The 14098-nt window shown below is 43.7% G+C and overlaps 1 protein-coding gene across 2 annotated transcripts in view; it reads right to left on the bottom strand.

Annotated features, from left to right (window-relative positions):
• The window catches only part of DNAAF11 (dynein axonemal assembly factor 11), a 56900-nt gene extending 43273 nt beyond the window's left edge, over positions 1–13627 (bottom strand). For both annotated transcript variants that reach the window (XR_012502289.1, XM_074353096.1), the window contains exons 1-3: positions 13361–13627; positions 5588–5755; positions 1374–1451 (exon numbers count right to left, since the gene is read on the bottom strand). Coding sequence is in view for 1 of the 2 variants with exons in the window: in XM_074353096.1 (XP_074209197.1) it covers positions 1374–1451; positions 5588–5755; positions 13361–13370 (256 nt within the window). In the remaining variant the exon portion in view is untranslated. The remainder of the gene's footprint in view (positions 1–1373; positions 1452–5587; positions 5756–13360) is intronic.
• Positions 13628–14098: the final 471 nt, after the last annotated feature.

Genomic DNA, 14098 nt, shown 5'->3' on the forward strand with positions numbered 1-14098 from the left:
CACACGGTGCCCCCAGCAGCCCTGCCCGCCAGGCAAGAGGCTGGAGGGGGAAACAACCTCACAACTGCAGAGTAAGTCCACACAGCCACCCAAACGACCAAACCCTTTGTGATTATGAGCAGATACCAAGTGTTCCTAGACATTAAGGGCAAAAAAACCCAGCACAAAATAGAACTGGATAGTGATGATGGATGTGCAACCATACTAAAAACCACTGAATTGCATATTTTAACGTGATGAATTTACAGTATATAAGTTATATCTCAATTTAAAAAATATCAAATGGTCCAAATATTTCAATTCATAAACACACGATAAATTTGAAGTACATTAGAGAGACTAAACGTAAAAAATAAAATTATTAAAATCAGAACTTACATGGAATACAAATGTATTCAGAAATCATAAAGAAAAAGATAAGTGTGAATATATTAATTTCAGAAATAAGACTTCTGAACAATACCAGCACCACAAATGAAACAAAAGTAGTAGACTCAAGAGAAGGGATTAATATTTGGAATGTATAAGAGCACATGAAGAAAAGACAAATCAGTAGAAAATGGCCAAAAGATATGAAGTAGCAATTCATGTAAGAAAAAACTACAAATGTTCAATGAACATCTGAAAGGCTATATGGAAGATCAATAATAAGAAGTGAGGTGCAGATTTCAAAAACTACTAGAGAACAAATGTCTTCCTATCTTCAAAAAAAGATTGCTTATAAAAGGCATGAATGAAGTTGGGGGAAAAAGGGTTCCCATCAGCACAAATGTAAATCGATCATCACTTTTTGGAGAATAATTTGGCAATATTTTCCAAAATACGTATATTTAAACCGAGGAATTCCATTTCTAAGTATCAAGCCTAGGGAAAATTTACACATGCACATAGAGTGAACTGTAGAAGGATGCTCATTGCAGCCATGCTTATAGCAAAATGTGGGATCCCACCCAAATGTCCATCTGCAGAGAAATGGGTAGATAAGTCAGTCTACAATCATTCCACTACACAGCCCTCCCCACCTCCCCTGGATATCAGAAGAGCAATTTCATGGAAGAAATTGATTTTGAAAATAATACTCATAGTATGAGCCCACTGATACCAAGCAAAATGTAACAAAACTACCCTCAACACACCACAGTGTTAATACCACCGCCGCTGGGAAGGCAGCTGGGCTGGGAAGGGGTGAAGCGGGCTCCATTTCTGAATTTATGTATCTTGTTATTGTTTGACTTTTTACAACAAGAATGAATAAATGTAAGACTTTTGTAAAATGTTAATTTGAAAAGTCTACCTATTGTTTAAGCAATACTGTTTAAATCTAATTTTACATCTCAATGTTAATTAATAGTAAATTATAAGAAAATTCTTACCTTCCAAATTTTCAATTTTTTCAATGTTGTTTAAAGCTAAATTCAAATATTCAAGCTTCTTGAGTTTGCTAACATTTTCTGAAACATACAAATAATGTAATTCATTAACCTTCAAGATAAAAGACATTTTCACATAACCCAGTAAGAAAATCATAGAGACTCTAAGGACCATTATGGTCATCAAAACCATGTTGCTTTTTTGAATCTGTATCTGCACATCAGAGGCTGTTGGTTGCACGTGCAGCATCCATGTCTCCCTCAATCTTTTCTAATGGAATCCAGTTCTGCCTGTGTCTCTACACAGCCTCAGCTTCGGGGGGGTTAGGTTTAACCACGCCTGGCCAGTGCATGGTAATCCCATGTCTCTTGCTAGTGACAGGTTTGGAGCCCAGGCTTAAGTCCCCTCACCCATGGCAGTCTCCAGGCAACTGTGGGATGCGGGAGAGGGCATGCCACCAAGTACGTCCAATCAGATGTGAGGGAAAGAGCTATATTCTATGCTTGGGCATTTCCTGTCTCTTTCTCCTGATGGACGTTAAAAAGGAAGTATTGCCCTTACTGGTACTCACAGTCATCTTGCAACCATGAGGGAACCAGCTGTAGGATGAAACCCACTGTGGCTGGTGGAGCAGAAAGAAGGAAACAGCCAACCCTGGAGATCGGCCTATCTCTAGACTCACAGTTGGGTCAGATGTTAGATTTCCTCACTGCTAAGCCATCTTGAGTTGGGTTCTCCTTTACATGAAGCCAAAGTCAACCTGATACAGGATTATTCTTTTTAATAAATATGAAAGCCTATATAGACAAAACAACAAGCTTAGGTAAGTCAAGGAATGGCTGTAGGGTGGGGCTTTTAAAAACAGCTAATAACACCATAGCTTACACTGCGGAGAGCTTACTATATGCCGGCAATTTTCTAAGCATTTTGCACGCATTGTCTCATGTAATCTTCATAGTTATCCTATGAAGGAAAAAGACCATTGTTTCCCTTATACCACGGTGCAGAGAATTAATCCACTTGTTGAAGGTTAAGTGGAAGAGCCAGGAGATTTGACTCCAGAGCTTGGTACCAAATCATTACACTACTCTTTAAAAGAACGATCTTAAGATGTCATGAACGTAGAAAACCCTGCTGAGGAATGAGCATCTGGGGCAGGCTCACTTAAATCGTGCTTCCTCTGCCATTTTTCATGATATTATGAAGATCCAATATTGTGATTTATAATCATCCCCCTTATCATCATTAATAGTTCATCTAAATATATAAAAGATCATATACGTGTTCCCCTAGAGCAGAGGACAACAGTTTACCTCCCCAAGCCTCAGTTTACTCATTTTTTAAAATGAGGTTTTGGGAATAAATTACTAAAGTTTCTCTCAGCAATTATATCATTTTAAGTAATACTGATGTTTACGGAAGTGTCTCCAGGCAGCGTCTGAGCTTCAACAGCAGCTTTGCAGGCCTCTGTGTGCCAGGGATCCTAGTACAGTGTCTCTGAGCAAAAACATGGAAAGTTACCATGGCTAAAATGACCAGTCCACAATAAAACACCTGTTCCTTCTCCACAGATGTTAAACATACAGCTCTCTAAATGCCAAGAAGTCATCTGGTACGAAAAAAAGCTAAGATTTTTTTCTGGAAGGATTTCCTAAATTAACTCCTCAAGAGCAATGAGACAATTTGGTCAGGAAAAAACAAGACTCTGTAAGTAAAAATGTACCGAGCTTCCTGGGCAGTGGAGTTAGCATCCGAGGCCAAACCATCCTGGAAGCAGTTCTCATCTGTCGCCATAACCAGACCTACACACCGGTGGTGGACCAAGTCCATCCCGCGATTCAGGAGGCTCTGCGGCTTTCAGCTTTGCCCAGGCCCGAGGCGCCTTGGGAAGCTGTTACAAACGCAGCTTCTGGTTGGTTCTGAGTTGGTAGGTCTGGGGTGGGGCCTGAGCCCCAGGTTAACAGAGCCCAGACAATCCTCAGCTCACACTGGGACCAGCAGTAAGCAGAGCTTTCCCCCACAGCCCATCTGGATCCCCCAGTGAGGAACAGAGCTTCTCAAAAGGCAAATATTTTGCAAACTCCTACCTCCAGGGCACAAGATCAAGTCTGAATCCTAGAGAAATAGTTTTACTTGCTAAATAAGTGCCCATGGGCGGAGTAGCTCGGAAAAATCCCATTATTAGGATTTAAAAGGGTGTTTAATTTAAGAATACTTTGGAAGCAAAAATGTAAGCTTTCTCACAGCTCTGAAAAGGACCAAAATACTATGCTACTAATTAGTGATTGTAATGGACCCAGCTGTGGAGATGAAAATTTTGGGAACTCTTTTAGATCTGCACAATTAGGGTGGTTCTTTAATGTCCCCGTGCACAAAGCTGGGTGTTTTCCATAACAGCCTTTTTAACCGAACAATGTGCCAGAGTTTCTAATTTCTGGTAAAGTACAAGATGCCGAAAATAAAGATTCGGAAGAATATAAAGAATTGTAATAAACCTTCAAAAATGATGCAAATTCTAGACTTTTTGCATGCCTACAGCCAGTTTTCGATTATCCACTAAACAGGAGGCAACCACATCACGAGAGTTTCTCAGCCTCAGTGATACTACCATGCTGGGCGGGGCAGTGTCTTTCTTGTGGGTGGAGGGGTGGGGGTATTCCTGTGCACTACAGGATGGTTAGCCCGTCTCTGGCCTCCGCACACTAACTGCCAGTAGCTGACCCCCTTACACACACACACACACACACACACACACACACACACACACACACAGTGACAACCAAATATGTCTCCCGATGTTGCCAAGTGCCCCTGTTGAGAATGACAAGGTTCAAATACAAACTTACAAGCCCACCTCTGGGCTCCAGTGCCAGAACCCACGGGGGCTGGTACTCAGCTCTGCCTCATCAACCCTGACTCCATCCCTTTCCTCCAATTATCTGGTTTTCCCTTCTGCTCCTATGGCCATGGGGCTGGCCTGGGGCACCCTGGGTAAGTGACGATGTTAATAAGGAGCAGCCAACATCTCACGAGTGAGCATAAAGCTAAGCGCATCACTCCATGTGGTCCTAACACTGCATCTGTGTGTTAGACGTTGTTGTCTCCGTTTTACAGATGGCAAAACTAAGGCCAGGCAAGTTAACTGACTTGCCTAATTGCACAGTTTTTAAGCGGCAGAGGCAGGGTTCAAACCAGGTCTGCTGGATATCAGGGCCCGTGCCTGCTCTGCCCACTAAACTACCCTGTTGCTTTTCTGAGTGTTGGGGGACACTCCCCCTGTCTCCATGTGGCAGGACCCCTGTTAGAGCGACTCCACAGCCTCTCTTCTCTCTTCCCCTTAACTCATTCTCCCTGGGGGTGGGAGTGGCAATTTGATGGGGCGGACCAACTTATGTGATGGGAGAACTGGGAGGAGGAACTGGGCATGCCCAGTCCCACCCTCTCTCCTGGCTTCCGGGGCCTCCCTGCTGGCAGAGGGAACACAGGTTCGACCCCCGCTCCCAGCATTAAGCAGGGGGCCTGCGTGAGTGGGGGACACTCGTGGTTGCCCAGTTCCGCACGTAGCTGAGTGGACGGGTTTACTTTTGGGGGCAGTATCAGGAATGCCACTTGGCTGCAAGTCTAAGCCACATTCTCCAAAGGCTTTTGTCAGTCATAATGCAGATTTTTGGATGTCCATCAACCTGACTCCTGTATTTACTTCTCATTTCATTCCAAACTGGAGCAGTAAACAGGATTGTAATTGTGGAACCCCCCCATACTCAATACTGAGCACGATGCCTTGCACATGTACATTCTCAATACACGTGGCAGACCTAGGTGTCATGGGCTGTGATCCGACAAGGATTTACTCAACGCTACGTGACCCTTTCAGTTTCACAGAGGGATGTAAAACCATGACAAATGCCTGGATTATACCCTCCTCCCTTTTAAACTTTTTAAAAATTAGGTTTTAAATGAACAGGTCAATTAATGTGCTCCCGGCCATTAACTGGTCCTCTCAACTTGACGGAGATCCCTAGGGGCCAGGAGACTGACCAGGCGTGGAAAGGTTCAAGAAGATGTTCCACCCACAACCACGGAGAGATGGCTGGGTCTGTTCCCGACGTAATTCTTCATCAGCTATTATCTTCCTCGAAGAGTAACGCTGCGTTTGCCAACGTTCATTCATTCAAAATGTTAAAGAAACCGTGAGAACCAAGCCCCGAAGACTTACCAATTTTTCCAATGAGATTATTTTGCAGATAGAGGATTTTCAAATCCCGGCACCATTTGTCAATATGTTCTAGTCTCTCTATTTCTTGCTGATGCAAGGAGAGCTCCTCCAGGGAAAAAATCACACAGTCATTGTGCTCGGCATTCCGTCTAATAAGATCTTCCGTGACTGAAAGAAAATTTGGTACATATTACATCTCCACCCCCAGGTTATTAAGTTATTAATGCACTAATTTTCCTTGCAGTGAAATGTGAAGTCTCCAGGCCCAAGTCATTGTCAAAAGGAAAAAGATCACAGATGTACTGCCTCCTGCTGGAATTTCTGTGATGCCCTGGTGACTCAGAAGAAAGACGCGATGATACGTTTTGTCTGTCTTGCACAGGGTCTACCTACGTTTTGCTGTACGGATAGAGACCAACCTGATGGGTAACGACCATCAGAATGTTGACCTGGAATCTTGTGGTGGAATCATGTCGAACTGGATGACACTCACGAAGTAATCCAAGACAGAGCAACTTGCTCCTGAGAGGCATGGTCAGGCTGACAAAGGGCAGAGATACAAAAGCATCTCCATTCAATAGCCACGACCATTCATTAAGGAAAGGTTCATTCGTTTATTCATCCCACTGATATGTATTTAATTTAAGCAGAATGAAAGAGACAGGAGAAGAACACCCCAGATTTTGCACTGTAGTCTCATAAGGCAACCACCATTGGTCTGTTTTCAGGAGGAACGAACAAAGCTCCTCGCAGGAGGAAGGGTAGTGAGAGCCCTCGCCTCCCGTGACCTAGCAGATACATATACAAAACAGAGATTTAGCGTACCACGAGGGCTGGCGGCCATCCTGTGCATCCTAATCCAACGGCACTGTTAGAGGCCACTCATGCCGAGTGTGCTGTTAAAAACATGGGCAGAGCGTAGGGGGCACTGACAGAGGATGCAGAAGATACAGGGAGTACAGAGGAGGGAGTAACCAGTGCTACTGAGGGACAGGAAGGAGGTCAAAGAGGCATCGTGGAGGAGAAGCCTGGGCCGGATCCTGACATGTGAGTGGACACTTGCCAGATCAACAATGAGGAAAGGGCACCACAGGCTGCGGTGGATGCTGTCATGTGCTGCCCTGTCCCCCACCTTAAAGCCTGAAGGATTAACTCCTGCTGTTGGCAGCTCTGCCAGAAGACAGCACTCAGCTGCCTACCTTCTTTGAAGTCAACCTCAGGGGAAGGGACACCTCCACCAAGGTCATACCCCTGCCCATGACAGCCCATATCCAATGGCCAGTTCATGTGAGGCACAAAGGCCCCGCCCTCTCCCACCAACTTGGGAAAACCAGAGGTCCATTATGAACTTAGAGCTCCTCCCAGTGCCCAGGCTGGGCAGCCGGGGCCGTTGCTAAGTTGCATCCCAGCCCCACTTCCCTCTGCGCCGGCTCCTGCTCGCTTCCCTGCCCACCCCGACGGCACTCCCTGTAAACCTCCTGCACACGGATCACCATGAGACAAAAGAGAAGAATCCATGTGAGCCCGGGTTAGGCACAGATTTCCTGGATGACACAAAAAGCAAAATCTATAGAAGAACAAACTGGCAAGTTGGACTTCAAAGTTTTAAACTTCTGCTCTTTGAGAAACACTGTTAAAAGGATGAAAATATAAGGCATAGATGAAGCCAAAATATTTGCCAATCACATGTCTGATAAAGGACTTATACTCACAATATATAAAGAACTCTTAAAACTCAATGATAAGAAAACAAACAAGTCATACATAAGTTTGAGTGCAGAAAGGTTTTCATTTCTCTGTGGTAATATCTGGGAGTGAAACAGGTGGGTCATAGGATAAGAGCAAACTTTTCATTAAATGTTTTACTATTGTTTGGGGTTTTTTGCCTATTATCTTACCTTATGTTCTCTATTACATTGAGTTTGGCTCTTGTACTGTTCCAGATTTCTGTTTATTTTGGGTTTAATTTGTAATCTTATTCTAGTATCTTAAGGTGGAATCTTAGGCCATCTTACGTCTATGTCCTAATTTCTAGAACCTGTGAATATGTTACCTTGTGTGGCAAAGGGGCAAAGGGACTTTACAAATGTGATTGAGGGCAGGGACCTGAAGATGGAGAGAGAATCCTAGATGATCCAGGTAGACCCAGTCTAATCACATGCATCCTTAAAAACAGAGCCTTGCCTGGCTGGGTCAGAGACTGAGACGGAAGAAGAAGAGAAAGAGATGCATAGAGTGAGCCAGCTTCGACCCACCTTTGCTGGCTCCAAAGATGAAGAAAGGCAGCCATAAGCCAAGGAAACAGGTGGCCTCTAGGAGCTGGAAGTGGCCTTCAGCTGAGAGCCAGCAACGAAATGGGGAACCCAGTCCTATTCTTGTAAGGAACTGAATTCTGCCAACAACTCAAATGAGCAAAAAATCGGATCCTCCTCCTTGAGCCTCCAGAAAGGAACGTAGTCCCACCGACACCCTGACTTTAGGTAGGTGAGACCCACATCAGACTTCTCACCAGCAGAACTGTAAGCTGATAATTTTGTGGTCATTTGTGATGGCAGCTGTAGGGAACTGACACGTCGCTTTAGAGTCCTCATGTGCTCATTTCCACATTGCTGTCATCTTGGGATCTGCTTTTACTGCTTTTGTTCTTGATCATGACAAAGTTTTCCCACTCCTCACATCTAGCAATTTTTAATTGTAGACTGGTAGTTGTGCTGTTCTACTGAGGCAGTGCAGGAAGTCTGGATTACGTCACTGTCCTTTAAAGGGAGTTGAATTTCATTCTGGCAGGCAGTTAACATACTGACAGAACCTTTTCTCCCTGTTAGGCTTAACTGTATTTTTTGTTAGAATGGACCTGTTTTAGTTTCTTCTTATAACTTAGCCCTGGATCACGGCCATTACTCCAGGGTCCTGGGCTTACTGCTAAGGGGTGGTTTTCCTAGGGGTCTCAGATGAATAGCCTAGGGGCTCAGCCAGGTCTTTTAACCCTGGATGGGCCAAGACTTCAATGTCTTCCAGCACTGCATGGCTCCTGGCATCTTCATTCAACACTCTGCCCCACAGCAGGTGACCTCTGCTGTGTCCCCAAGTCTTGTGCTACACGCGCAGCCAGGCCTTGCCTAAATCCTAGAGTAAATACCTATGTAGTCTCTTCCTCTCTCCCATTCCGTACTGTACCCCCTTTTCTGCATCCTGCCCTCCAAATTACAGCAGTTCAGAATGCTAATTTCTGCCTCTTCAGCTCAGCAAGATCACTACTTTGCATTCTTCGAATTCTGTCTCCCTTCACTGCGCAGGGAAGTGCCTCTGGGCAGAAAGCTGGGGTGACTGTGGGGAATGACTTTCCATTTCCCTTCTCGAAAGGAGCACAGTCACGTCCCACCTGTTGTTCCTGAAAACAGCTTCCTTATACACATTGCCCAATTTTATTGTTTGTTTACAGTGGAAGGTTAAGTCCAATACCAGCTACTGTATTAGAGCTATAGAAAGAAGCCCTAAAATGTGTCAGTTTGATGACTTTTATGACTTAGCACTTTAACCAAGCTTTTCCAATGACCTGTCTCAAGAGAGTTTCTATGGTACTTATTTCAGACAATTACAGAGAGGATTAAGTGCCCTCTGCATGCAAAGCATTCAGCAGGCTTATGGGACACTCTCAAAGAAGGACTGGATAAAGAAGAATTATGTACATGTTTCAACTGTTAAATTTTCAAGTGCACTGTCTGAGTGATTTCACTATAACCACCCATATAAACTAAATAGTCAAGGTATTTTAATTTGCTTAAGGCCGCAGGATATTTGCCTAAGGAGTCCTCTTTCAGTTACATCAATGAATAGTTGTAGAAAGGAAACAGCTGTTCCAGCCTTAAAGCTAATGTCAAATAAAGTCACTTTGATAAAAACAAAAGTTAAACACATTATTACAGTCTTTAGTAACCAGTTCAGTTTTAAAATTAAATTAGGTCTCCCATAAAAAAATAAAACAAATTAAAAATTCTCTATTTATCCATAATTAAGTGTTTTGCATATTTCTTAAACTTTGTCTATGTGCTTTGTACATAAATCTATGCAATTTCTGTAAAGGGTGCTTTTCTGGGAAGTTCACCTTTCATCAAAAAGCTTTTCCTTACAAAGCTAAAATGTTTGTAAGGAGCATTTAGTGGAGAACAGCCAAAGTGGCGGAGGAGAAGGACCCTGGGCTCACCTCCTCGCATGAGCACACCGAAATCACACTAACTGCAGAACAACCATCAGTGAAAAAGACTGGAACCTACCAGAAAAGATCTTCTACAACTGAAGTCATAAAGAAGGAACCATAACAAGACAGGAATATGAAGGAAGATATGTACTAGATACGTTACACTGATTACAGGGGAGGGGACTGGAAGGAAAAGGGGGAGGGGGTCAAGCTAAAAGAGAAAAGAATGAGCTAAAAACAACGGTATATATGATATGATTACATGTGTGCATTTGTGTATTTAAAATTCATATTTATACAGGACTGCTCAAAGAAAATGTTGTCTATCGTGTACACATTTTGAATTTGATAATTAGGTTAAACTAGACCTTTGGAACTCTGCATTTGGATTACATCATATTGGTGCTTCTTTATTTTCACTTGAAAATAAAGTAAACTGAATTTAAAAAAGCATTTAGCAATTGTTCATAGGTGGGTGATAACAAACAATGTGGTAACTAGCAATGTATCTCATCTCAATTTCAAAGAGCTTGAAGATGAACAACACTGTCCATGAAATGAATTATGACTTGAAAGTATGAAAACAAAGATTTAAATTATTTGTTATAAGCAGCTGATGAAGTCTATGATGTAACGGCAATGAATGAGGGAGGATGACTCTAATGGCAGTTTCCTATTCAAGGTGAACTGAAAGGAATTAATATAAAACTGACTTTTCCTCTGTGCCTTTAAGGAAATGAAGACATTACGAAAGGCCACTGGGCTGGAGCCTCAAATTTAACTCTAACCTATCATATAATGAGTGCAAGGTCTGGGACCAGACACTTAAACTTTATGCGTAACAGATTCCGTCTGTCTGGTTTTATAGATGGCATGGATTAGACACCGCTGAGCATCCTTCCAGCAGTAACATCCTATGGCACTGTGGGTACTTAACTTCCCGTGGCAAATGCATACACAGACCACATCTCCGTGAGACTAGTCCCCCTAATTTGATAGTCATAGTAATACAAAATGAATTCAATACTAATTTTTTAAAAGAGGCTCATTCTTCTCTGAATCAGAATCTATTCCAGATTAAACGTGCAGAAATGAACAAATTCTTTCATTTTCTCCAGCCACTGCCCCCAGGTTTGCCATCGCTCTCCCTGGGCAGACATTAACACTAAAAGTAGTCTTACTGACTTTAAACAAGAGAACTTGAACCACGAACTTTCTTTTCCTCACCAGACCTTCTTTTACTCTCGAGAGACAGTGTAGCAACATATACAAGAAAGCCAGCTCTGATCAGTTTCACATTCCAGCTATACTCCATACTGTGTGACAGTGGGCAAGCTACTTAACCTCTCTGTGCCACAGATTCCTCATCCACAAAATGGAGATGACAATAGGGTCTACCTCACAAGATTTTTGTGAGGATCCAAGGGTTAACACATAGAAACCACTTACAACATTGCTTAGAAGGCAGTAAATGCATGACAGATGTTACCCATTATTACCATCTTCTCTCAGAAGCCCGAGTTTTTTCTTCTGCTGTAGAGAGTTCAGAACCATGGAAAGAGCAGTAAAACTCAAGAAACTTGTTCTTAACAGATATATACCCAGCCGTGGGACTGCTAGATCATAAGGTAAGTCTATTTTTAGTCTTTTGAGGAACTCTAATTTAAAAAGATACATGCACTCTAATGTACATAGCAGCAGTATATACAATAGCCAAGACATGGAACCAACCTAAATGTCCATCAACAGATGAATGGATAAAGAAGTTGTGGTGTATGTAGACAATGGAATACTACCCAGTCATAAAAAAGAATAAAATAATGCCATTTGCAGCAACATGGATGGATATGGAGAATGTCATTCTAAGTGAAGTAAACAAGAAAGAGAAAGAATAGTACCATATGAGATCACTCATATGTGGAATCTTTAAAAAAAGAATAAAAAGGACACTATGATGTCATCTACAAAACAGAAACAGACTTGCAGACATAATAAACAATCTTATGGTTACTGGGGAAGGAGGAGGGGAAAGGAGAAATTTGGGAGTTTGAGATTTGCAAATGTTAGCCACTATATATATAAAAAGATTTTTAAAAGTTTCTTCTGTATAGCACAGGGAACTATATTCAATATCTTGTAATAGCCTTTAATAAACATGGTTATGAAAGTGAATATATGTACGTATATGCATGACTGGGACATTGCATTGTATGCCAGAAACTGACATATTGTAACTGTACTTCAATTTAAAAACAAGGTAAAAATTTTTTTTTTATTAAAAAAAAAAAAAAAAGAATCTTGTATCTTAGTTTTGACCCTGTCATGACTGATATTATTTAAGTAACAATTTGCCTTCTTCGTCAAATGGAGAAGCTCCAGAAGGGCTGGCCCATCTCTGACTGTTCACCGTCGAACGTATCCTCAACACCCGACACAGGGTAGGAACTCCAATACAAGTCTAAGTCAATGATTTAAAAATAAAAGTGGGACAGGATTCAGAGACAGGGAGCAAAGGATAATCCACAGAAAAGTAAAAAATGGTGATGAGCAAAAATAAATAAATAAAAAGCTGGGGTGACACCACAGGATGGGGATAAGAGGAGGAAGAATGGGAGAGGAAATACCAGAAACTGGTTTAGGACCACAGTGTTAACATATGCAAACCACCAGTCTCCTTCCACCACCAGGCTATCAGCTCTTCCCAGCCAGAAATCCCATCATCTAGGACAACCTCTCCCTCTCTCTCTCTTTTTTAATGTTTTCTTTTTAAAAATTTATTTATTTTTATTTTTTCCTTTTTAATGGAGGTGCTGGGGACTGAACCCAGGACCTTGTGTGGGTACTAAACATGCACTCTACCGCTGAGTTATACCCACCCTGCTACCATAATCTATTGATTTAAAAAGTATTAACAATGACACTTTCACAATAAGTGATAAGTTAGGGTGAACTGTAGAAAACTGCCTTTTGGAAAGGTCAAAGACGGTGTTGATATTGGAATGGTTCCATCTGATATAATCAGTCCAATCTAATATAGATAACTTAATCCTATCACCTCACAGTCCCTTAGTATATTTATAATCACATTTATAACTCAACAGTAATGTAAAGCAATACTAGTACTGCCTTCGTTTGGAGATGAGGAAGTCTCACGGCTGGTAGGTGGAGAAGGCAGGCTCCAGAGTCGGTTCCCTCAACCACTAGGCTACACTGCCTTCCCAAGGAGTCCGAGGGCTGTGGCTCAGAGACGGTGACTAGCCCACAACTACAGCCACACCGCCAGCCCGAGCCCGGCGTGTCTGACGCCAACCCCTGGACCTTCCGCCAGCCCTTGTCGTCAAGTCCAGTGCATTTCTCATCCACCCCACGCCCACCCCATTTTACAGGACTGGAGCCGAGCTCCCCGAGGCCCAGCCAGTCCGGGGAAGACCCGGCACAGCCGGGTCTGCAGAGGACGAAGGGCCGGGAGGGGCCCGGGCCTGCAGGCGGGAAGAGGGTGGCTTGGGTCCCATGAGACCCGGGAGGATGCATGGAACGGGGAAGGTCAAGGGCGGAAAACGAGAGGGGACGCTTACTCCGCCCCATGGCGCCTCTCGGGTTCGCGGGCTCGGGAAGCCGGACCGGGACCCGCGGGGACGCCCCGGACGCCGCCTCGTCCCGCCTCCGCGCGTCCGCCCTGGAGCTTGGGAACCATGGCAACGGGGACTCTACGGCGGCCGCGCGGGGCCCGGCGGTGCCGCGTTCCCCGGCTCGGGAGCAGCAAGGAGGCGGGACTCCGCGGCGGAGGGGCTCCAGAGAGGTGGCGTCCCCCGACCCTGACCTGGTCCTCCCGCACGTCCCCACCCTCCACCTTCCGCAGACTGCTTCCCTTTCCCCAAATCAACTGGCCAGACTAAACAAAGAACCACAGGACGCTCTATTTCCTGAGGGGAACTGCGTTCTAGGCGTGCCTCTTAGCCTGCCCCTTGTGTTTTTATTTAATGCCTACCGAGCCCGGAAATCTGGAATTGATCCACACTCCATTTACCAGAGTTGTGACCTTAAACGTCCTTAGCCTCAGTTTCCACCTCTGCAAGATGAGTACTAATAACAGCCTCCAAGGATCATTGTGAAGCTTTAATGAGCTAATTTGAGTGAATGAAAGACGCCTTTTGAAAACAGCAGACTCAGTGTCTAGGGTCTAGCAGGCTGCCCAGGAAAGGTGCCCCATCCTTTTGTACATTGGACTCACCTGGTCTTGGGATCTTTTCACCAAAATCTAGAACAAGAGATCCTTCTGGGATCAGGGTCTTGACAGATTGTTTGACATTCTG

This window comes from Camelus bactrianus, chromosome 25 (genome assembly GCF_048773025.1).
Source record: "Camelus bactrianus isolate YW-2024 breed Bactrian camel chromosome 25, ASM4877302v1, whole genome shotgun sequence".
NCBI classification, from domain to species: Eukaryota; Metazoa; Chordata; class Mammalia; order Artiodactyla; family Camelidae; genus Camelus; species Camelus bactrianus.